The following is a 26,746-nucleotide window of genomic DNA, read 5'->3' as shown; positions in this document are numbered from 1 at the left end:
GTGAATATCCCCTTGTTCCCGAAGCTTTTATTTGGCCATTTCAAGGTTCAAATGAGTTTACTCAGTCGCAGTTATGAAATTTTTTCGATCGCCATATACAGGCAAGTCCGTAGATGTTTTTTTATTTAATCATTTTACGGCTTTATATTCTTGTCTTGTACACGAAGTGAGAGTGAGTGCGATGCAAGCTCCGCTTATACAAAGAAGAATGAGTTTATGACATGCTTTATTCGTTATAGTTATTTTAAATTACACAACGTGCACTTTCTATTTTTGACCATTGTCTACGACCTATAATATAAGAATTAATAATCTTTAAAAATTTAAGTACCATTTTACTGATTTAAATGATCTATTGTTCTGGTTTAAAGCAAAAATCTACAGAAACAGTTTCGAAGAAAATCAATTGCGATCTTATAGCGACTGAAAATGTACTAGGGCGCGGTCTAACGTGAATAAACTAAGCCACGCGTGTACTTCTCTTTTATACCACTCAAGGAGTTGTTACGCGTTTGAATCCCGATCTCGATCTCATGGTGTTCTCAACGCTTTCCAGAACAGATCGCCGTGACTCGGCGAATAGTGACGACAATGGCGACAATTTTATTGCACGATGTCTTGCGTGTCCTACGCTTATGGCGAACTTAACATGCTCTGGGCCAATTTTCCATCGCAGTACCGTTGCAGTAACCACACCGGTGTGACGTGGCCATTAATGTACAATTGATAATAGACAAACATCTTTCAAGGTACTCTTCAATAATATTTTTGGAAATTCATGAATAAGGCAACGACAAAATAAAATAGAAAAATAACACATAAAATATTAAAAAAAATCATACATATTTTGAACATAAAAAAAAACTTATACATAATACACATGGAAATGTGGACGTATATTGCCGTCGCCCCTGCCCGTCGCCCCTGCCCGTCGGTCGGTCGGTCGGTCGGTCGGTCGGTCGGTCCGTCCGTCCGTCCGTCCGTCCGTCCGTCCGTCCGTTCACATTTCTTTTATCAAATCTGAATGAAACTTGGTATGCATGTATATATTGATCAGATCTCGGTCTAGTTCGAAATTGGTAATTATCGAATGACCGGTTTCAGAGTTAGTGCCCTTGACTTAGTAAAAACGCGTTAAATTTGCCTTGTATGCATGATAAAGGCGAACAATTTTATTTGATCTTGATGAAAAAAAGCACGTATATTTTGATAAGATCTTGGTCAAGTTTGAATTTGGTCATAATCGGATGATTGGTTTCAGAGTTATTGCCCTTGACTTAGTAAAAACGCTTCAAATTTTGCTAGTCATGATACAGGGTGCAGTTTTTATCTGATCTCAATGAAACTTGGTATGCATGTATATATTGATGAGATCTCAAGTTCAAAAATGGTAATAATTGGATGAATGGTTTTGGAGTTATGCCCCTTGAATTAATTCAGTGCGTTTAGTAACAATCGGATGATTGGTTTCACATTTTAAACCACTACAGACTTCGTTATCATTTCTGACAGCTGGTAGTGGGCGTATGTTAACTTGCCTGGCAAGCTATTTTGTATATAATTGAACGATGACACATAATACACAAATTGTATACACGATAAACAGTTTGAATGATTCATATTATGAATAAATTAGGGTGACTTCACCTGTTATTACAGAATGAATAATACCCATATAGCATGACATCGGATAATCGACACCAAGGAGCAAGCCATATCGAGTGATCGTGTATCGATACTTCACGATGTCAGACTCATCAGACAAACAAGTAGCTAACATGTTTACATTTTCAAAGATATAGTGTTCAGCACAAACCTTACGGCGTTTCCATTCTTGTGTTTCGGATACAGAGTTGCCATTATGAAAATACATTGTAGAGAAATAACATAGGTTCTTATCCGGAGTCAGATTGGTAACTGTTTGTCGCCAGATGTCATCAACTGTCAAACATAAAATAATTTTGAAACGATTATATTTCAAAAATGTGCTTCCATAATATAATGTAATCGTACTTTCGATACGGCATTACGTCATATAGCCCCAGTCTTTTACACTACTTTGCAATAAAAGATTTGCCACATTGACGAATTCCTTCCCTTTCTATTTTTAAACAAAAATGCTTATAACTCCAGACAAGCAAGTCATTTCAAAAAGTGTAAATAAAGTCATAAATAACACAATAACATAATATTGCTTTACAATATGCAGATCTATGACTGCAAACTTTATAATATGCGTCATGTACATGACAATCGCTCTAAATGGACATTTTGGAATTGGAATATTTGACATTGGAATTTACCAGCGTGATTCCGTTTTATTTTTTCTGGCTGGAGGGTCGAGTCGACAGACAACCAGGAGCAGTAAAGTTAGATGTAAAACTTTTCATTTAAAAGTGACAAGTGACACATACCGAAAAGCCTGGCAAAAACTGTTTTCTCTTCAGTACTATCTACAGAGTAAGTAAAAGAAACACTTTTCACACCATCGTGGTCTTTAAAAAAAAGTCGAAAAAGAATATATTAAATTGGAATGTGTTGTTTTTTTACCATTATGTGTCATCTTAAAGAGATTATAAATAGGTTTTTAGAATTTTTTTTATGTGTATCGGGAACACCTATAGCATTGCACCATTCCAGTTTTCAATCAGACGTCTGTGGCTCCTGTTTAATGATGTTATTAATCGCGAAGGGCCTTATGTCTTAAAGCCATTTTTCCAATTGGTTACGTCATCAAACTTATTTTTTGGAATTGCGGGAACCACGAATGTCTGATTGAAAATTGGAATGGTGCAAATTGATGATATCAGTGTCCCGATACACATACATACAGAAAACCTCTTTACTATCCCTTTAAAGTTGCTCAACAAGAAAAACGAACAGAAGTATTTTCTCTCTTGAGATTCTTCATACTTGAAAATATTAAGCCTCTAATAATTCAGAGGTCTACCATTGGCATGATGTCACTTTCATCACAAGCAACGTGCTCTCATATGTGACTTTCTTTCTGTGGAATACTTTATTGATTCTTATTGAAATCAATTCATTAAACGGAATGCACATTGAAGCAAAGATAACAGTTTCAAAACTTGCACTTACTTTGAACTGAAAATTGTCCACCAGATGCAGTTTGAAGGTAAGTTGGATTTGGTGGAAAATTTGAAAAGACGAGTACTAACTGACTCGCTAGAATTAAAACCAGTTCATGTGACTTTAACATGTTATTTTATTATATAAAAATGTTATCTGAAATCCATTACAGATGTTTTGGTCTCATGAATTAATGCAGTCACTGATCGACTTAATTGATTACCCCGAGCAACTACCTAGATACACCCCATAATAACAGTAAATCAAATGGACTCAACAGCCCACGGTTCCATCTCTTAAATGCTTTTTCCTTAAAGTCACTCCAATTTCATATAGCTCATCCAGATAACAATATTCATATCTATTCCTATTCTAAAGCTTGAGGGTTTCGTTTTAAAGCTGAAAAAGAAAATGGAGTTTTTCGTCCTATATGTCTCTATCGGAAACGTAAAACTCATGAGTACTAAAAGAGAAATTTTGCGAGCATTCCTTACCGATTGTTAATATTGCTGATGTTCCTGGCACAAAGAGCCACATTTAATCCATCCCTTAGAATAACTTGTTGCTTTTACTTCGTCACTCTGGAATTATTGTCATCTACCAATGTCAACCATAATGACGTGAATGTTGATCTAAATGTTTCGTTTCATGTCTAACTCTGTGGGTAACAACATTTACTATATTAATATTACCCATAAAACATGGTGGCGGGGATTTGATGCGCATAAAAGGTCAGTTGTCTAAAATGACAAGATTACCAATGTTCGAAATATGGCCTACTTTCTTCGCAAAGTTGAATTTTATGAGCACACACAATCACTTTTGTCTATGAAGAAGGCAATTTCCAGACAACTCCCCTCCCCTAAAGGTGCAGACACACCAGCGGATTTGGTCGGAGACTTTTGTCGACAATTAGTGTCTTGTCTTGAGGTTCAACGACTGGCATGGGCACACAAGGAGACAAAATTCTCCAGTCGATCGTTTTTCATCTTGTCGATAATCACGTGCGGAGCATGCAATTGAAAGGAAAATGGATCTGATTGGATGATGACGGTCTGTCTTGCAGACGACAAAAATATCGAAAACATTTATCAAACTTGTTTGATATTATAAATCCTGTCGGTGACACGATAATCTTGTAGTGAAACCACGGGCATACGCGAGATTTTACTTAAGATTCGAGTCGGCGACAAAAATCTCCAACCAAGACAGTTCGTGTTCCCGCACCTTAAGACTCATTCTAAGACTGGCATTACTGTTTTATATCTACTGTAAATTACATTTACCAACGAATGTCCCAAGACAGTAAAAAAACAATTCAAATACCGAGACAATGATATTAATGTTTTATTCATACACTTTGATTTCTATAGATAATATGATGATGATGATATTTTTATGATAGTTTTAGTAGTAATCTCGTTCAAAATAGTTGAAATCTATTAGAAACGCGGCTCCTAGTAATATAGTTTTCTTCATTAAATCTGTTTTTTTGGGAACTGAAAAGATAAACAAAATGCATTTCAATTAAGTACAATGAAATTAATTAAGGTGCGGAAACCCGAACAGTCTTGGTCGCCTATTTTGATACTCGAATCTTAATTAAATCTTGAGAGTGCCTGTGCCTTCAAAACAAGATTTTATCGTTTGGAGGACAGACCGTCATCATCCAATCAGATTCGTTTTCGCTGTAATTGCATGATCCGCAAGTGATTTTCGACAAATGGAAAACGACCGACTAGAGATTTTTTGTAACCCCTTGTGCCAGCACCCGGTCGGTAAAACTCGTCTAACAAGACCGTCTGTGTGCCCACATCTTTAGAAGCTGATTGAGCTGTAATTCAAAAAAGAAATAAGATCCTTACTTGTTATTGAAAAGTTGTTTGCTTTGAAAATTGCATCCCTATAACCTTGCCATTGTTTAGTAATCAGCCCAATCGCTTGAGCTGTTTTATGCTCAGCATTGATTATCTACAACAGTACAGAAAAAGGCCAAACGAATTAATAATTATAATTTATATATCGCGAGTCATTTTCGCAATCTTTTGAGACAGCAGAAAATATCCAATCGCTGATAATTTTTGGATTGGTCTAGTTCTTGGACAATCAGATTCATTGGAACAAAGCGATATCAGTGTTCCCGATGATTTTTACAGTCCCTTGAAAGAGGTGGTAAAAATTTTGATCAAAGTTAATTGTGTTCCTATTATACATGCAGTTATTTCCCTTCGTTCAGTCATAAGAATTCGTCAGCTTTTGAGTGATATTGTTCGGTAAAATTGTCCGTCATTCTATTTAAAGCCCCACACCGATAAGCGAACACAACAGGGGTCCAGTTTAAAGGGGCGTGTTCGCCATCTGTTTGACCAATCGTACCTAAGCCTCAAAAATGGGAAATTGTTTTTACTAAGCTTATAAGTAGCCTCATAGTGTACACAGCTCACCGTCAAAATCCATGTGCGTATAGAATTATCCGCGTTTGAAGTGAAAATGACAAGTCGTCAATTTAACTTTCATCTCTTACGCCAGTTTCAGAAGATTGTTTTCATTTATTTGTAGACGAAGGCGCCGTAGGGTATCCTACTGAAGGGTAGCCTTAATTCAGTTATTCCTGAAGTCCATAGATAGTATTACAAGTGCAATAAATATTAACTTACATTAAAAGTGATGTCCACACAACATTTGCAACAACCGGAATTACCAACAACAGTGAAAATATGTATACCGTCTCTGTCATATACATTATATGTGGGATTTAAACAGAACAATCTAAAAAATATAAAACAGTTCATGTTTTGTTCAGTCTAATTAAAACTAGACCAAAGCTTTTATTTATTTTTTTTTTTTTTTTGCCATTTCCAGCCAATCAAATTTCTCCCCTCAAAACGCCGGAATTTTGTGACTCGAACAGAGGTTGCATTTGGCGTCTAATGCTTCTCGGTATACCCATTTTGTTCGCGTCACAAAATCCCAGCGTTGGAGAGGGAAGGAATTTGATTCGCTGGTGGTGTCATCAATCAAACGAATATTCAAGAACGTCTATTTAGACCCTGACTAAAATGGCTATATTAAGAATAAAAGCTAATAAAATATGAACGAAAGTTTTGTCTAATTTTAAAAGTCATGATGAAATACCACAAGAAGAAAACCAAAAACATCTGGATCTGCTTTTAATCATGGCCTATTGTAAATTAAATTATTGGATCATAAAGTGTAGTTCATACTAAGCTATTCAGTTAGAAAACTGAAATGTTTATAATTGCTTTCCCTGGGTACTCCAAAGCATGTCGAGACATTGTAGGAAGCATGTAGGGAAGAGAAAAGACTTCTATATTTATAGTTAAAGGGATGTAGCCCGAATCACCAACCCATACCCTGAGTATAATCACATCATAAGATTTTAAAAAGTCTTCTCCATTAAACTATAGCTGTTGTGTAATACCTCTGCGGCATATCGTTAAAATGAAATGGTTGCAAAAATAGGACATTGGTTAATTGTCCCTCTTTTTCCATTTCAGCCACACTGATCGCTGATCTACATTATCAAAGAAATCAGTATAAAATTTATGTTTGGACCAATATTTGTTTCTTACCTGCGAGCATGCATCTAAAGCGATTGTAAAGAGGTATTAAATTGTTTATGTGTTTCGGGGACAATGACATCGAATTGCACCATTCCAGTTTTCAATCAGACGTTTGTGGCTCCTGTAATAAAATTGATTGTTCAATGACGTCACTAATCATATCATGATACAAGCATATTTGGCGATTAGTGACGTAATCAAAGACTTAGTTTTAGTGGAATTGCAGGAACCACAGATGTCTGATTGAAAATGGGAATGGATAAAATTGGTGTCCCCTATACACATATAATACCTTAACTCCTTGAGTCGTTGCATCAAGATCGTTAGAAGCAAACTACTTACTGTTTTTGTACATATCCGATCATTCTTTCCGGTGGACTAAATATCTCAAGTGATTGACAACAACGTAGACCACATGAACGGACTAGCTGAACACAAGGTTGCTCAGTAACTGAATCGTTGATGTGCATAATAAATGGCCGATTTGCTCCACAAATTAGACTCGAACATTCTTCTTCTAAAACAAAATCATGTATATTATATATTTTGTCAAAAATTTGGCAAATCAAAATTCATTTAATGTGCAATGTGCCTTGGCATAAGCCTTGTCTTTCCGATTTCCAATTTTACAGTCGAGTACGTTAGCCGTTACAAATAGTTTACGGCTTATTGTATACACTTATTTGTCTCATACGTAACTTTGCGTCGTTTTAACATAGAAATAACAAACACGAACATGGTTGACCGACATTTTAATCACTACGTAAGACAAAATCATTTGAATTTGCAAAAGGGTCATAGATATTTCAACATGTATGTGTATTTTTTCTTTGGCTACATGTATACAAAGTTTTAGAAAACCTAATGTAATTAAAATTTTGTATTTTAGTCATATAAAACCCAAATTTTGATAAAATGAGAAATTGTTGAATATCGAAACCTAAAGTAGAGAACAAAATTCCTTATTTTATCTAGATTCGGGTTTAACATGAAACGCTTTGATTGGTTTAGAATATTACCATCGGAACAGGCTTTTAGAACAAAACTTCTTAGATTACAAGTTAGACTCAAAATATCAGAAAATAAAAAGAGGTTCGAAATTGTGATCAATTTCAATTAGATTGCAGAAAACCCGATATTATATATTTTATTGTATAAATTTGAATCAGCGGAATAATGACGTACCTTCAACAGCAGACAAAAACTCTCTGTCAATTGCATTACAAATACTGTATTCATTCCCCCTCTGTATTTCCGAAAAAACTAGAAAAATAAAAACAGAAAAGAAGGAGAACTGTAGAATATAATGAGAGCAAAAATTCCACTGGTAGTAAAGATTTGAATAAAATTGAAATTGTTTAATAATAATTGCGTCAAGTTTTCAAAAACAGAATAATTTGAATAATTTGTATGGTGTGACGTTGATCAAAATAAAGGTACAGAATGATAGGCCTTATAGGCAAATATAATACACATGCAGGAGATTCAAAACACAATATAACACACTTGATGATTTAAATCTGAAACTCGGGACAGGTTCGCCATTTTCGTGGGTTGATTTGGGTATTAATAATATGTAAATATTCTTCAGAAGTATTAGAACGATAATCGCAAAATACCTATTTCTGTACAATTATGTCTTTTCTATATTATGAAAGATAATTCTGGACACACATGGATTTCGACTGAGAGCTATGGACACTATTACTGATTGGCTCAGCTAAAACAAATCCCCGTTTCTTAGCCTATGGTACGCTTGGTCAAAAGGACGACGAACCCTCCCCTTGAAAGGCATTGTAAACAAAATTGTGTGTATTGAAAACAATTTGAACCTTTCCAATTTTCAGTCAGACGTCTGTGGTTCTTAAATTTTGCGTTGCGTCTGATTGAAAATAGGAATGGTGAAAATTGATGATGTCAGTGTTCCCAATACACATAAAATTTAGAAAACATCTTTACAATCCCTTTTAGCCGTGTCAGCTTGAAGGCCTCAACATAAAATGAGTTATAACCTCGCTGATAACTGAATCGTCGACACGTTAGCGACGAGAATATAAGTCTGCTAACTCAAAGGTTAAATGTCAAAACTGACTTGAGACCCTTGAGATCTCAAGATGTATTAGGATAGTTCAATAATTAATGGATATCCTACCATTAAACCGTGAGTGAATTCTGATCACTTGAAGTGGCGCTAAGTAAGACAACCCTTGAGGTAAACCACTGGACAATGTTAATTTGGGTGTTTTGATTATTGAACGGTACTTAGACGAACGTTGCGGTTGCTGTAAAACTGTTTCCTCCTCGCTGTCAGTGTCACTCATCGTTTTATTTTCTCTTGTACAACTGCTCCTCTTGACGTCTTACTGATGAGGGATGCCGCGATTGTTTTGACGTCACAATCATTCTGCTATTGAGCCTATTATTGTAGATGTAATAATTACAATTAATAAAGACAATAATTATTGTCTTTGGAATCATCTGCCTTGTTGTTTTCTTGTTTGGGATTTTCCTGGAGTATCATTAGCTGCCGACCTTCACGACGATGTTGAGTCCAGGTTCTTGCTAGTTTACTTTGTGTTATCAAAATATATCACAATAAACGCTATTAGATCCCCTTACAAACAAAAACATCGGGACGTAACAGGATAATCACGAATATGCAAGAACCTGAGAAAACCCGAGAACTCAGACGTGTAATGCGAGGACTCAAGAAATGTTTATACATTTAAAGCGATTTTTCTCATTGGACAACATTGTAAAAATTTGAAATAATACAAAAAGCGCACATTGGCTTATATGCTTTCAAAAGGATGGGGAAGCAGTGAAAGAAATGATCAGAAAACAATGACAATTATTTTTTTTCTTGTTATCATTTTTTTTAACCATCCGATTAGATGGCATTGGTTCCTTGTCAAGCATTTGACTCGTCCCGAAATGTGCGAGTTGGAAATCATTATTAAATCTCGATGTAATCATGTAACCTATATAATTATATATAGAGTGTAATAAAATTTAATCAGTGCCTCTTTTCATTGTGTGAAATGGCCGTTTTGGGTCACTGTGTGTGCAAGGATCTAAAACTTGAAGCCACTAGCGACGGGTTGAGATGTGTCGCAGTGGCGGAGCCAAAGCGGGCAGAGGGTCAGCCACCCCAAATAGATTTGAAGGCTCAAATTTCGACGGTGAAGTGTGAACACTATATTACTGATTAGCTTGGCTAAAAAAAAACTTCCGTTTCTGAGACTACGGTAGTGAACTGTCTTTTGTCTTTTGTTCGAGGGGTGGACAAGTTTAACCACCGTCAAAATTTACCTTTGAATTCTTGTTATTAAACAAATATTATTTTTGTCGTATATTTACTAGGCCTATACGACGCACCATTTGTACAATGACTGTTCATATTTCCATATTATTTTTTTTTAGATATTGCCCCTGACTAAAGCCGGACGTCCACTTGAGAGTTTTTTTTCTGTGAGTCTTCACTCTCAGTGCTCCTTCCATTTGAGAGAAAATCACGCGCCGCAGTTCTATCGACAGCTGGGTTCGGATACTTGACATTTTATAGGAGACCCCCTTCCACTTGAGAGAAATCGCTCTCAGCAGTTCCATCGAGAGTTGGTTGCGACTGTCCAACAGTTGCTCGCAATTAACCTTCCACTCGCGAGCGAACTCGTGCTATAAAACTTTCAAGTGGGCGCCCGGCTTTAGTCTCAGAAACGTGAATTAGCTGAGCTAACCAGTATAATTGTGTTCACTGCTCACCGTCGAAATTTGAACCTTCAAACCCATGTGTGTACAGAATTATCCGCGTCTGAACGTTAAAGTGAGGAGACCCTTGAGACTGCCATATTATATAGAAATAGAAAGTGCATATATTTCATAGTTTGTGGTATTTTTTAAAGTAATTATGTTATTTTCATCCATTTCTAGTACTTCTGAAAACTTTTTAATATTTAATACCAGAATCAAACACGAAAATCGAATCTGTCCCTTGAAGCCAAATAATAAATCGTTTATTTTGGTGGAAATTGGTATGTTTTTGGATATTGATGAAATCTTGATCTGGTAAGAGAAAGCAAGAAAAACCTGTTGCTGATGAAACTTGAAAGCTGCTTCACCTCTCAACCTAATTCAGCGAGGAAAAAATTCCTAGTTATTGCCCTTGACTATAGTCTGGTAACGACAAAAGGGCCCTTTTAAATCAAAATTTTGTTGATTAAATAGATACATAGATGTAAATAGCATATTTTCAGGTATAATTTACAACATTTTTCATAATGAAAATTGTGCATACTGTCCCCAATTTTATTGAGGCAATCTTTAAAAAATGTTTGCTACTATGACAAATGAAAAAAAAAGGTTAATTTTAGGCTAAAGCCAGTTTAATGGTAAAAATACAATTTTCGTTCTACTTTTGGATCACCATTTTAAATCTTCATATTTGCTCTACATATTTCTAATGAATAGGTAAATATTAGAAAAAGGTCCGACAAGTAAAATAGATTAGACAGGGCGAGTATTTATCCAGGGTAAATATAGTTGTTTTTCAATTCTATGTCATACTTTCCACTTGAGTACCTTCATTATAAAGTAACTTACTCTTTTTCTCTTAAATGGAATGTAAAGATGTTTTTTATGTGTGTCTGGAACAATGATAGCATCAATTTGCACTGTTCCAATTTTTCAATCAGACATCAGTAATTAAACTGAAATTATGTGTTTGATGACGTCACAAATTGCATAATGTTATGCTTTATCACAATATAAGGCCCTTCGCAATTAGTGACGGCATCAAACACTTAGTTTTAGTGGAATAGCAGGAACCACTGATGATGTTTTCAGTGTCCCCAACCCACATAACAAATTTAGAAAAGAATTTACAATCTCTTTATACGCGATAACTGGTTTGTAATTTTCTCTTGTGGCCTTGGGTGATGGCATTTCTCATGCAATAATATTGAAGAAGGTTAAATTACAAAATGGATGACTTAATTTTATGTTGTATTACACAATACTGTCGTGTTGTAGTCGAAGTAGCGATAACAATTTTCACTACATTTAATTTTATACACGAAAAACAAGAAAATTTGTTTCATTTATTTCACGCCATTGGACATACTTTATCTGAATGCACCTTAGTTTCTGACTTCATACTTGAATACATTCAATTTCCTCAAAGTTATGATTTATAACTAAGACTTGGTAAGCTATAAAGTCAACATGAAATGCTATACAATGGAGTTGTATATCCTACTTTCCTGTTGACGATTAGGATAATAAAGATGGACAAAGCCATGCAATAAGGGAAATAATATTCTAATTTTAACTTTAATTAAAGATATGTCTAACGTTACGACCTTTAAGAGACGATGCATCAGTAATGTTTTGAAGAAGCGAATCACAGTCTTATTATATGTAAGGATCGAACCAAATACATACTTCCCCTTGTGCTACCTTGTTCCCCACACTACTTGAAAGCTGCAAGCTGCGACCTCCTCAGGAACAAATACTCCACCAGCACAAATTACATCAGGTAATCGAGAAGATTCTTAGGCAATTTATATCGAAATAACATATATGTCATGTTTGCAAAAAACAAACATAAACCTGTTTCTCTTGAGAACCATTGAACTTCAGTAGTTCAGAGTGCTTCATATTAAAATCAGTTCAGCTTCAAGTCTCGACATACTTTTTTCTTAATGGTTGCACTATTGGGCTCTATTAAACTAAAGAAGTACATGAAATTTTAAAATTCTATAAATTTATTCATACACAAACAATACATCATGTTCAATACTTGAGAAAGCAGAAAATATAAACTGTTAAACATAAAATATAAGATAATAATGGTATTTCTAATATTGTATTATATTGTGATAATGTCATGCGTGTTATTATTATGTCGTGAAAGATGAGATAATATTAACCAAAGAACATAAATAACCTATTATACTCCTAATCGATCTTATGAAAAAAAACATTATCCATAACTAATTGTGATAAGGCTTGTGCAGTGGTGGCGCCAGTGAGTTTTAAAGGGGGTGGGGTGTGTTTGCAACCTCCATTTCATTTGTAAACAATCATTTTTTGTACGTTTTTTGCTTCTACAGATCTGCGACATTTTGAATCTCAACCTTAAAAGTTGTCCCCATATTAGATCAGTGCGCCCCTTATTTGAGCCACCAGTCTCATTGGCGCCGCCACATGGCTTGTAGGAATCATTAACAAGGCTATGTACCAACTATGTACAATACTATTTTCAAAAACCCTGTAAAGCATTAGCCAATCTTTATCCAGAGAAAATCAACTGACAACTCAATGTCTGTAATTTTTGGACGAAAGCTTAAAATCTTGAACAATCTAGAATTAAATCAATCTGATAAATTCATATTATCCACTATTCAGAAGGCACACATGAACATAAAACCAGCAGTTATTGATATAGGACATCAAAAACAGATATGTATGAAATAAAAAAATTTTACACCTTCAATTCTGAAGAGTCCTGAGCCTTTTTTAAAATGAATCTTCAGATGTGTTAACTAATTATTTTAAGTGTATCCAATAAAAAAGAAATGTTTAACATTCATATACAAAGGGATTGTAAAGAGATTTCTAAATTTTTATGCTTATCGGGGACACTGATAGCATCAATTTTCACCATTCCAATTTCTATCAGACGTCTGTGGTTCCTGCAATTCTACTAAGTTTTATGACGTCAAAATTTGATTATATCACATGGGACCTTTGCCGGGGAACCACAGACCACAGACGTCTGAAAGTTGGAATGGACAAACAAAATTTAACCTGAAACCCTTAAACTCTTATGTGTATAAACATTTGTATGAAGTTCAACAAGTGTGGTTAATATTAATATTATAAAAATTGGTGTGATAAGTATGTTATTAAATATGCAAAATAACATCAGGTTTTTCAGGGGGCAAGCATTCCCTGACCTAGAACTGAATGATTAAATCTAAAAGAGTGACCATGGCACCATCCTTTTCATTTGATGTCTTTAATTCCTGTTATTCCTGAGAAACTTTATGATGTCATATTATATATTGCAAAAATATTTTGTTTGAATGGTATTTGCTATGGCAAATTCAGGGCAAAAAAAATTAACTTTTAGACCCATCAAAAAGGAACAACATATTTTCACACTGCTTTTCTCTTGCCTATCCCATTCAGCTTTTCCATGTAAATATCATCAAATTATCAACAAATATATTATGAAATGCTTTTATAAAATGTGCAATCAAAAATTCTTCATGAAAAAGGACAATTTAAGTTCACTAAATTTAAACATAAGAGCTATATAGGGAATATTAGTTTGTCATAAACTGACATCATAAATAAGATATTATATGAAATATATTGTAGATAGCTGTTGCCATAGAAACAACATTCAAACCTTGTTGAAAACTGTAACCTTTAACAATAATACAATATATACACAAATATACTACAATGAAATCAAGTCAATGGGAAATTATCTTACATCACTGCTATGATTAGAAAGAAATCATGCAAAATATCAGTGCACTCTATATTTAACCCTTTCTAATAATGATGTATTTGCCTGAATTGGTTGAAAATCAAAATTATTATCAAAACACCCTATCTATAATAACTTATAAAAAACACAAAATAAATGTAAATTTTTGGTGTATCTTGAGGAATCATCTGTAACTATAATAAAAAAAAATTAAAATTGAAGCAACATAAAATATATTAAAATAAATCATTCAAAATCATTTTTGAGCAAATTGAAAAATTGAAGTCTTCAAGTGGAGTGCTATATGTGCTAGTTTACTTTATCAGTTTGAAATATCTACAGTCATCTGTGATTCCAGCAATTCCACAAAATAAGCGTGTTTGGTGATGTCACTAATTGCAAAATATGCTAGTATCTCATAGGCCCTTTGCTATTAGTGATGTCATCAAACACTTTAGATACACATGAAAAATTATGAAAACCTCTTTACAATCCCTTTAAGGCAGAGTTAAAACTGAATGTTATTATGAAAATCGCACCTCTTGTAATATAAGTTATAAGCAAATGAAGTTCATAAAATATTGATCATTATTGTTAATGGAAAAGCATGAATGATATTAGAATGTATAAATAAGTTGATAATTCAGAATTCCAAAATGAAGACTTTTTTTAATTTGTAGCAGGCACCAACACCTCTTAAATCAATCAACATCATAGAAAACAACACTGTCTATAACAATGCTGTCATTATAATACTGACAAATTTTGATCTGAGAGAATTCATGCAATAAGTGTGGACTGAACAGCAATATTTGAACCAAATTACTGATTTAAAGATTCTTCTGATTTGCTACATTATCTTCCTTGAACCTTTAGCAAAATTAAAGAATTATGAACACAATTTATGAAATTAAAAACAAAAATCTACTATCCACCATGTAATACAAAATCCTTAACCCTTTAATTTCGTACTATATCAAATTTTCAAGATACATGTATATTAAACTTTTGAACCCACTGTGATTGTTTTTTGTTTCTATGTGCGATAGTATTCGTTTACATACAGCTTAGCAACAATATTGACCAATTCAGTTCAAATACTATTCCCTTTTTGTATCCACAGTAAATGTAAACTTAATTGCTATGCTATTTCCATTATGGAGGCAGAAGAAGGAGCATACAATAAGTCTAGATAAAAAAAAGTAAAAGTTGTTGTGAGTGACTGATCCACAAAAATGAATCAATTCATAATTTGACTCATGAAATAGATCTTTTACAACATATATTTGTTTAAAGGGAGAGGTTCGCCTTTTTTTGTGTGTTGATTTGGGTCTTCAATTTATGTAAATAGTCCCCAGAAGTACTAGAAATGTCCAAAAATCACAGAATTTCTTTAAAAATACCTCAAACTAAGAATTTCTATTTCTTTTACCATATATTATGTCTTTCCTATATTGTAGAGTCTCAAGATATGATGAGTTGTCTTTTTAACTTTTTAACAAGGATCATTCTGGACAAACATGGATATGAAGGCCCTAATTTCGGCGGTGAGCTCTGATCACTATTACTGATTAGATCAGCTAAAAAAAATCTAAAATTGGTCAAACAATGGCGAATCTGTCCCTTTAAACATTCATTATTGCTCTACAAATGATGTTAGCAATCTTAGTAATTAATACATTGATCTTTATTTACCCAAATGATGACCTGGTGTCTTGATAAATTACAATAATTATTATGAAAAATAATGTTAAAAATGGGAGATAATAATACAAGTAATAATAATAATATATTCCATGCAATAAATTTGGAATGAAGCATCAAGTATGAGCTTTCTTTGGATTTCATTTTCGCAGAAGAATACTTGCTATATAAGATTTGAACGACATTTAGAAGCAAGTAGCACATATATTACACAAGACAATAATTATGGGATAAACACACTTGTAATTTGTGTTGAACCGTTATATAACCATGTATTAAAGTAGTGTGTTTTATCCCATAATTATTGTCTTGTGTTACAAACTTGATACATCTTAATCCAACAGGAAATTTCATATTATTGTACATTTCAGCTCTCAAGGGCTGCAAGTAGAAATTCAACATTCCCACCCCTATATTTGACTGGTTAAGGACAAAATTTTCAACCAATTAGATTGATTGAAATACGATACATCATAATTCCATCATAACTGACTAACATTTACAACAAATTCTTACAAGATATCTGATGAATCATCCCTAAAATTTCAAAAATATAAAATTTGAAGTTATTTGTGAAATATTATTTTTTTGAATTATGTACCTTTTTCATGGAATTGCCCTTATTGGTGTAAGTAAAGGCATAGTCTATCCCTTTGACATTATTCCTTAGCCACCAAGGTCAGGGTAAATTTGACAAGTATCAAAAACTTCATTAGGGGATGGTCAAAATGTAACAGAATAATGGAATAAAAAATCAGTCATTTTTCTCTCTTATTTTTTATTTCTTCAATGACCATAAAATTGATCAGCTATTTTGTGGGATAAAAGTCTCATATCTCTTTACAAGCCTTGATATGACATATTTGTTCCAATAGTGACTTTAATGTTTAAATGTGAAAATTACATGATGAAACTAAGGCTAAAAATAATAAAAAAAAATTGTTCAGAGCTTGTTGTCTGTGCTATGTACACAGTTAGTAAATTATGTTGGTATCATTTAATTGTTGCCTCTGTATTCAAAATAGTTGAAATCAATCAAAAATGTGGCTCCAAATAAAATGGCTTTCTTCATTAAATCCATCTGTGGATTAACTGAAAACAAATTCATACCAAAATATCAATAGCTACCTTATACTTGAATAATCAAATCCATATCAAAAATATGAATTACTAAATTCATACCATCAGTCCGTACCAAACATTGGTATATTAAGAAATGCACTAATGTAATTGAATAATATAACAACAATTAAAACTAGAGCCACTCGTGGCACAGAGTGGGACTTTGCAAATGTAGCAAAATGCAAAAGACCCCGAAAAAATCAACCTTCGACGATAATTGGATCAAGCGCAAGAACAGTCTAAAGTTTAGAAATTTTCATTTTTTAGAAGATTCTAATACCGGAAGTAGACGCCAGACTTCACAAATGAAAGTATCTGCAGATAGCCAAGGTCAATGACCTTTGATCTTGTAAAAGAGAAGGTCTAAAAAGGTCAAGATCAAGAGATATACGTTATCAAAATTTCAAGTTTCACACGACTAAAAAACCGGAAGCTGACATAGGACGGAAAATATAAAAGTATAAATAGATAGCCAATGCCAATAAAGTTTGATCCTACAAAGGTCAAGGTCAACAAAGGTCAAGGTCAAAAATTGAAAATTTTCAATTTCCAAAACCTGTTCCTTTTTTTGAACTATGAAGCGGAAACAACCGAAATTCTGAGACAAAGTGGCTCAAAATACGAGATAATTGTATGCAAAGTTCCATTTTGAACAAATGTATATTTTGCGAGTTATGCCCCTGGCCAAAAATGTCAATAATGAGTAATTTAACCCGGATGTGCCACGGCCACCTCAATTTTTTTTGCATAGGTTAATTGATATTCAAAATGTTACGCTATGTTCCATATGTCAAGTTCCTACATAATAGAGGTCAAAAGATATAGGTCAACAAAAGACAACAAAGGTCAAAATCGAAAAATGAAAATATCCAAATGTAAAAAACCCGTTCCTTTTTTGAAACTATAAAGCTGAAACAACTGAGCTGCTAACACAAACTGGCCAAAAGGATGAGGTAATTGTGTGCAAAGGCCCTTTTTGAACAAACGCATCCTATGCGAATTATGCCCCTCCCTTTAAATGTAAACAATTAGTAATTCAACCCGGATGTGCCACGCCCACATAAGTGTTTTTGTCATAGGTGAATTCATATTCAAAGTGTCTACTTGTATTCCAAATATCAAGGTTCTACATCAAATAGATCATAAGATATACATACACTAAGCTCAAAAAGTCGCAAATATTGTACAAAAAAACTCAAATTTGAAAAAATCACGAATTTTGATTTAAAATAATGATTGTTATATATCTATGTAAAGTACATGAGAAGCCAGTAAGAAACCGAAAAAATTAACCCTCTAGGTTAATTAGGTCACGTGCTAGAGCAGTCCAAAGTTGCGAATTTGGCTTTTTACGGATAGCTACAAAAGGTCAGTACATGTCAGAGGTCAAAGGTCAAAGTATCAAATGGTAGCCAAGGTCAATGACCATTGACCCTATGAAGGTCAAGGTCATCAAAGGTCAAGGTCACATGGTGTGATCGTTTAAAGCTTTAAAAAATTTCAACCGGAAGTTGCAAAAAAGCAAAAGCTAAATTCAAAATTCAGCTCCCAATGTTTTTTGCGCAATCGATTGCAAACTACATTCACATCAAATCTGAGCATATCAACCTTAACCCTGAGGTCCCATTTTGAGTTTTACAAAAGTGTGTTTTTTCAATATGGCGGCCAAAGTATCACTTTCGGTCTGGATTTTATTTTAAAATCGGCCATAAAATTTTATTTGCCAAAGATCAGCCAAATTTTGTTGACCTACATAAATTACACCGGAAGTTATTTAACCGGAAGTTTGAAGTTCAGTCGCTTTTCCTGACGTACAATATTTGACTGTATCATATTATTAACATTAGTGAAGTCTCTTTGCATTAAAAATTTCAGATCAATCGATGCAAATGCAAAAAAGTTGCAAAAAAATCGAAAAATTTGATCGAAAAATGTGAGCGACGAATTTTCGAATTTCGTCATTTTTCAAGTGCTATCAGATCAGAAATTACAGGTAGATTGTAAAAATGAAAACCCGGAGAAAATCGATGCAAAAATTCGCCTTCTAGAGCCGATTTTCGACTTTTTGCACATGTTGAACTGTGGCACTTCCGGTTTTGCAAATATATATTTAAGGAACACGTTGCCACTACAGAAGGTCTAGAGAAGTTGAATGGTTACTGCAACTACTGTAGTCTAGGCTCAGGAAGGTGTGTAAATTTCGAAAAAAAAACAAAAAACAAAAAAAAAAAAAAGAATGGACATTTCGATAACACAATGAAAAAAAAAAATCAAACTAAAATAATCTAAAAAATATTTGCTATACAGGTACTGAATAGATTTTCATACTTTTAAATTTTTTCTCAGATTAAAGCATTAAATTGCCTCATAACTAAAGCTTTGTTATATGTATACTTGTAATAGTTAATAGCATTTTGTGCCAAACTTCAGTCTAATAAAAATTCGACCAAACTTTTGTTCCATTTTTATAATCTTTTATTTTTAATATAACTTTGAAATAACTGAAGTGGCCATATCAAAAATAAAAGCTAATAAAAAAAAAAAACAGAACGAATGTTTGGTCTAATTCAAGCTCAAACTTTATGTTATATAAAATTAATATCTAAAATTAAAAAACAAACTTACATCTTAATGAGAAATCATTAGCTCCACCAAATACTTCTCTACATCCACCCCAATGTTTCACAATTTGACCAACTTCTTGTCCACCTTCATCACCTTCTAAAACCTTTAATCAAATCAATTAAAAATAATCAATTAAAAAGTCCTGATCTTACCATTGCTAAAGTAAGTCATTTCTTTTAAAAATCAATATCCAGGTAACAAAAACTTAATATGAATTTCATAGGCATTTTCAAAGGAAAATATATCTCCTTAATAATTGCTTAACTAGCTATTAGAGCTCAATTGCAGTCAATCCATTTTACCTTTCAGAAAAAAATATGACACCTGTATAGGCAGAAACAACCTAAGTCTGTAAGATTATATATATAACTGTTGCCACTTCATCTGGCAGTTTAAATTGCATACTGGTACAAATGAGATTGAGGTATCTAGGCAACAATCTGTTACCATTTCAAACAAGTTCTTGACATATTAAAACAGAACCTGAAGTATTGAAGTACTACTTGTTTTAATGTCAACATTACACGGTCAGACTTGCTTAAAGAACAAATTCTTTATTATCTATCTTCACTCACTTTTTGGATTGACCACATAAAATGCCTCTTTGGATTTGATTCGAACAAATTAAGGTTTCATAATTTTTATAAAGGGATTCCATATTGAAAATGAAATCTTATAAAAACAAAACGAAAGTTTGGTCTAAATCAAATCAAACTACCCTCTTCATGACACTTCATTCAATAAATCTTAAAGAGAGGCAATATTTACCCTAAAGACCACATCAGCACAGCATTTACAGTAGCAGCAATCACCAACAATGGTAAATATATGAGTTCCAGTAGCATCAAAAACATTATATTTAGGCGTCCAGCAAGTCCAACTAAAAATACAACAAATCATCATGCAGTAAATGCTTAAATTTGTGGAAGTTTACAGCCAAAAATGTTTCTCTCTACACTTCCATGCAATAAATTTGGAATGAAGCATCAAGTATGAGCTTTCGTTGGATTTCATTTTCGCAGAAGAATACTTGCTATATAAGATTTGAACGACATTTAGAAGCAAGTAGCACATATATTACACAAGACAATAATTATGGGATAAAACACACTTCTTTATTACATGGGTACATCATTGATGACAACAGGTGTAAATTGTGTTGAACCTTATTAGGAAATTTCATATTATTGTACATTTCAGCTCTCAAGGGCTGCAAGTAGAAATTCAACATTCCAACCCCTATATTTGACCAAAAATATCTAAAGCCAAAAATGTTTCTCTGTACACTTCCTTAAAGGGACAGGTGGGCCATTTTTTGTACCTTAGTCTCAGAAATGGGGAATTTTTTAGCTAAGCTTATCAGTTATAGTATTCAAAGCTCACCACTGAAATTTGAGCCTTCAAATCCATGTGTGCTCAGAATCATCTGTGTTTGAAAGTTAAAAAGTCCGAAAATTTCCGAAAATGGCCTATCTGTTGAGGTTAAATGACAAAAATTTCATAAAATTAACTATAGCAATGCCAAGCATTGTCAAAATTCTTTGACCTTGTGCAGTCTACATTGTACTTTTAAGTAAGGAAACAGAAGAATAAGTAAGATTATATTAAATGAAAGCTTCAACCTAATTCTTATTTTGCAAGCAACTAAGTCAGACAAAACATTTTCAAAAACTTGTCAGGCAGTTAGTCTTCTGAAGTATTCTCAAGTATAAGTTAAAATTGTTAAAATAACAATATGTCTAACACAGACACCAGAAAAATTGTTTATGAAAATTGAGGGGCAGTAAGCTAGCCAAAACAAAGTTCCATGCTAAATGTGCTTGCCCTAGCTCTGAAAATACCCAATATTTTTTGCAGGCAAACATGTATGTTAGTGGATTGCTATTGTAATGGTGCTTGAAGCTACAAAGTCTTTGGACTGTCTTAAACTTAAGGATTGTATGTGTATGGGGATACTAATGGCATCAATTTTCACAATTCCAATTTTCGATCAAACGTCTGTGGTTCCATTATACAACTAAGTGTAATCACATAAGTCATTTGTGATTAGTGAAGTCCTCAAACACTTATATAGTGAAAACCTCCATAGGTTAAAAAACAATCTTGTAACATTGGTGATTTCAATACTTACACTTCTTTAACTTCACCCACTTTATTTCCAGGTGGACTCTGAATTTCCATTTCTTGTAGATAACAACACCATAAGCAACTACCTTGACAACGGAATGGTCTATGTAATTGAATCAATGGCTGTTCCATGTTGTCTGTTATGTTCATAGTAAAGGGACGAGCAGTACCACAACATTGTCTTGTCATACAATCAGTATCTGAAAATGAATTTTTTTTCAATTTTAACTAAGAATGGTGGACCTTGGTGATGACATGTATAGCTAATAATAGATTATCTGTGTATGGTACAAATGTCAATTTCTAACTCTACATTTACCAGCGTAGGTCTTTTTAAACTTCACAATTTCCTCAGATCATTTGAGGCATTTTTGAACAGTAACCTACAGCAAAAAAGACGAACAGAACATGCAGATCTGCATTGCACTATGACTGGTGATTTAGCCTATTATATACAAGTATCATTTCTCTAGTTATAGTTTATCAGTATCTAAAAATAGTTTTAATGTAATTTCAATATCTTCCAAATTTCCATATCGCTCTACAATTATTGATGCATTGAGCACTATTTTAACAGTTCAAATATTTTATCAGTTCAAATATATAACAGTTTTTTTTACAAGATTTGTCCAACATTAGTAAAGGTATTCTACCTATTGAAAGAATCCTCAAATGTATGAATGATGCAATGAAATGTTGTGTGAAATTAAGGTAACTTTAGCTATTATCTTTAACATTGGATAAATATGTTTATAGTCGTCTTCCTGAGTGTTAAATGCTCCAGGATACCTATTAACTGACATCAAATCTTATTACTGAGGGGACATAATATGATGATTTTTATGGAATACAAATCGTAATATTTGTCCTTTAACATCAAGGCTTTAAGGTGTATCTGCACTTTTCAAATGCCATATAAAGTTGACACAGCCACACATAATTCAGGGACCAAATACTGTATTAATATCATGAAATATTACATTATGGAACCTTCTCACAACATACAAAACTACGCAAGAAAATAAGATTTCAACAAAGCCATTTCTAAACCTTTAAATGTGATTTGATTTGAAAGTCTAGTTGAAATATTATAGCATATATAGTATTACCATGTAAGCTCAAATTTTCAGGTTTCTCCCTGTTAGATATGATAATCTGTGAAGACACCATCGATATCAAGTGAATAAAAAACCCACTTGAGTGATAACGATATCAAATGAGGTATGTATAGTAATATGACAAGGTTATGAGTTTGTACATATAAATCTTAAGGGTGCAATTGTTAATTTCCTCTTATCTTCTGAGAATTATCCAAATGCATTTTTACTGATTATGGTCATATCTATTGTTCAAATAAGCGATAGGGTATAATTTACAATATAGCTGCATTTTGAGTACACAATTTAATCTATAATTATTTTCTGTTTTAGAAAAGTAGATAGTTCCAGCACTAAGCTAAAACCCTAGAAACATTTCATAAAGACGCTTGGTATTATTAGGGTTTTTATTTTTCATAATTCTTATGATTAGTTCTGATAAGCTTATAGATTAAGCATGATGACAGTAATGTAAACAATCTTTTGCCAATCAATCATATAAACTTTATTGTTCTTTTGCATTTGCCAACAATTTTTAAAGATTATCGCTCAAATTTCTTCAACATATTACTTAAATTACCAGTAGCAATTTCTAGAGTGTATTTCACAATTATTTAAGTACAGTTTAGGATCTTTTATTCACTGTACAATATTTCATAATATGTTCTATTTATTACACTCATGGATTTGAAGGCTCAAATTTAGACAGTGTCCTGTGAACACTATTACTGATTGGCTTAACTAAAAAACATCCCCTTACAGAGATTAAGGGATGACCTGTCAAAAAAAATGGTGCACTTGATAATATTGATTTATTGGAGATGGTATTTTTGATTTGATCAAGTAAGTAAACACCATATGAGATAGAGATAATTTGGATCCACTAGAGACTTATGAATGACATTCAAGACTTCACCATGCTGTGTTTTCTGGGCTAAATCTCTTCCCACTATAGAAAGAAATGAAACATTGTTCTACTTCTATGTAAAACTGAGATAAAATGGTAAACAGGAACATCTACTTTACAATAACAAAACTCGGTTTTATTAAACACTATGAGAAAGGATTAAAGGGACAGGTTTGCCATTTTTAACTAGTGTTCCTAGCTCACTGTCGATATTTTCAATTATCAAGGTTTTTTCATCTTGTCTTAAGACTCTACCATATATATATATAGAAAACACATAAGCTCATAATAGAGAAATAACATAGAAATTTCTAGTTTGAGGTATTTTTAAAGGAATTTTGCGATTTTTGTACATTTCTGGTACTTTTGAAGACTATAAATTACATAATATTAAAAACCCGTGGACTTCACACCTCCGGAAATGGCGACTCTGTCCCTCTAATTCACAATTCCTGTTTAGATTAAGGTCACACACTCCCAAATCAAATACAGGATAAACAGATATTGAGGATATGGACTATCCTAATTGTAACATGTTGATCATTTTAAACAATATTCATTTAAATGAAGGAAAGAAACCAAATGTTCTAAACTCTTTTGCAAAAATTTCCAATTTATATTCATTCAATAATTAACAACATAATTATGTAGATCTAAGATCTAATGCATTGCAAATGTTGCTGCAACTACTACAGTTTCTGCAGAACAAGTGACAAAGTGACTGCAATAAATACATATATGAGCAAAATAATGACCAGTGAACCTAAATATAGTCCTATAATCAACCAATCATTTGACATGTCAGCCAATTCAAACCATATCTTCTATCACAGGATGTCACAGTTGAGAAATGTCAATAGTAAACTCTATTGTTAATATATAGTTATATGTCCTTGAACTGAATGGTGGCTTAAGCTACCAACAAAGACTGAAATTTTGAAATCTCAATATAAAGGACACTCACACAAAAACCTGCTGACCAGGTCTAAATAGTTTACCTCATTTCAAGCATTATCTTATAAATCATTATTTAGACTGCACCAGTTAACAGTCGTATACAAACCTTTCAGTCTATATGTTTTAACTGTATTTGACAAACGAAGATAAATACAACTGAATCTTTAAGAGCATAATTTTGACATTATTAACTTAAAGCCGTTTTGTTTCCGCATTCTGGTAGCCAATCTTTACAAATTGATCCAAAAAAATTTTTTTTATTTACAGTACTGATACAAGTGATTCAATAAATGTCTTCTTTGTAGGTTGTATAACTTGTATGCCAAATGCTAGTTAGAAATTTTGTCATAAATAAGTCTTAATAAGCTATAAGTTTTACTTTGTGTCAATTTCATGGTATAGTGTTTTTTAAGTGAATTGAGTTAATTTTAAAGAATTTAGTAAAAGATTCTGAAGCTGTAAGATTTGACCTAGTAGACCTAATTGTAATTGTTAAACTATGGTACCTACCTTCCTTAGCAAACATAAATTGTTGTTCTCCTTCATTACAAATTCTATATCTATTGTTCCTCTCAAATCCAGTTACGACTGCAAAATAAAGAATTACAGAAAATACTTCATAGTCATAACATAACAGTTGAGCTAGGTTCTAGCTTATATTTAGATAACTGTAAGTGTCTGGCATCATTACAGATTAAGACTTGGCCTAGGCCTACTGCATATAAATTATATCAGAATCAATATTTTAATATAAGTTCAAGAAAAATGTTAATACTTGAAGTAAACATACTATGGCTTATAATATAATAATAGCAAAACACAACCTTGACTAGGCTTAGTGACATCATAAATAACCAGCATTTTTCTGCCTTTCATTACTCGACATTAGCCTAATTGACATGGATTAGGCTGTTCATTTGCAGTTCCTGGTTCTCGAAACTTTAGTAAAACATGTTGACATGAATGACATTCAAAACAATTAGTACAAAAGTAATTTTGCCCTATATGATCAAAACTTGGACCAGGGAATATATAACATGTTAGATTTATGTAGGTAAAAGAAGTGTTTACTTTACTTACCTTCCAATAACTCAAGTATCTGATGAACGCGCACTTCGCCAAGACTAGCTAAATACGCTAAGCCTGCTGGAAGACCGTATGGCACCGTGATGGTTGGTGGAGGCCCCATCATTTGATATTGCTCCCCTTTTCCGGGCTGACTGACAACTACACCTCCTGACATTTTGAAGATATTTGATGTTTTCACTGAGAAATTAAATGTTGAGCAATCAAGCCGTTTGTTTACAACAGACTACACCTAGCACAGTGGCGACACCTCAAGTGAAGTAAGGGAGATGATCTATAAACTTTGTTAATCCTCATCCAGACCGCAATTCAAGTATATACCTAGTAACTAACAGCTTTAATCCTTAGTTATGTTTTATATAACTCTTATGTCATTATCCGATCGTCATGTTTAGTTGGTACATTTACTAAAAACAAAAGTGCAAACTGGGAGTTCTTTTCTTCCATTCAAAATAAGTCAAACGCCTGGATATCAAGGATTGTGTGAGGTATACCAAACATAATTATAACATAATATAGGCAGGGCCTATACATCCTTCAAAAGTTACAATTTGTACGTAAAAGTGATAGCAGTTAGGGGGTTGATTTTCAGAAGTAGGCCTACTAGAAATGTATATATATGAAACTCGCACAATTCTCTTCAAACTAAGAATTTTACTCACTATTTCTACATCTACAGTGGTGTAACCTATTTTCGTGGATATAAGGATTCAACACCGAATTTCGTCAAAGTTAAAAAAACGAAATTTTTTTTTATGTCTTAGATGTTTCCTCAGATATTCTACAAAATAATTAAAATTGGTTTATGTCGATTTTCTTTCTGAATCCTTCAAATTGACCCATATTTCATGAGCAACCAACTAGGCAACGGCGGCAGAATGCGTCTCCTATTTTCGTGTACAATGTTTGATCTATAAATAAGTCTAGAAAAACACGTTGTATGGATACC

General features: G+C 33.1%; 3 protein-coding genes across 3 annotated transcripts; all 3 read right to left on the bottom strand.

Annotated features, from left to right (window-relative positions):
- Window positions 1-267: 267 nt before the first annotated feature.
- Window positions 268-3,220, bottom strand: LOTGIDRAFT_171195 (hypothetical protein; the record flags this gene model as incomplete). Its single annotated transcript, XM_009047390.1, has 4 exons — window positions 268-291; window positions 1,817-1,941; window positions 2,415-2,495; window positions 3,100-3,220. 4 exons carry the CDS (start codon window positions 3,218-3,220, stop codon window positions 268-270), a joined length of 351 nt encoding a protein of 116 aa, XP_009045638.1.
- A 1,277-nt stretch (window positions 3,221-4,497) lies between these two features.
- Window positions 4,498-8,995, bottom strand: LOTGIDRAFT_171194 (hypothetical protein; the record flags this gene model as incomplete). Its single annotated transcript, XM_009047389.1, has 6 exons — window positions 4,498-4,589; window positions 4,956-5,061; window positions 5,748-5,859; window positions 7,017-7,191; window positions 7,860-7,937; window positions 8,827-8,995. The coding sequence occupies 6 exons, from the start codon at window positions 8,993-8,995 to the stop codon at window positions 4,498-4,500; spliced, it is 732 nt and encodes a 243-aa protein (XP_009045637.1).
- A 7,878-nt stretch (window positions 8,996-16,873) lies between these two features.
- On the bottom strand, window positions 16,874-25,903 carry LOTGIDRAFT_137014 (hypothetical protein; the record flags this gene model as incomplete). Its single annotated transcript, XM_009047388.1, has 6 exons — window positions 16,874-16,968; window positions 19,624-19,726; window positions 20,392-20,503; window positions 21,755-21,950; window positions 25,222-25,299; window positions 25,792-25,903. The coding sequence occupies 6 exons, from the start codon at window positions 25,901-25,903 to the stop codon at window positions 16,874-16,876; spliced, it is 696 nt and encodes a 231-aa protein (XP_009045636.1).
- Window positions 25,904-26,746: the final 843 nt, after the last annotated feature.

The sequence above is a fragment of the Lottia gigantea genome (genome assembly GCF_000327385.1).
Source record: "Lottia gigantea unplaced genomic scaffold LOTGIsca_111, whole genome shotgun sequence".
NCBI lineage: Eukaryota > Metazoa > Mollusca > Gastropoda > Lottiidae > Lottia > Lottia gigantea.
The sequence above is the reverse complement of the archived record's forward strand: the minus strand, read 5'-3'. Positions and strand labels throughout refer to the sequence as shown.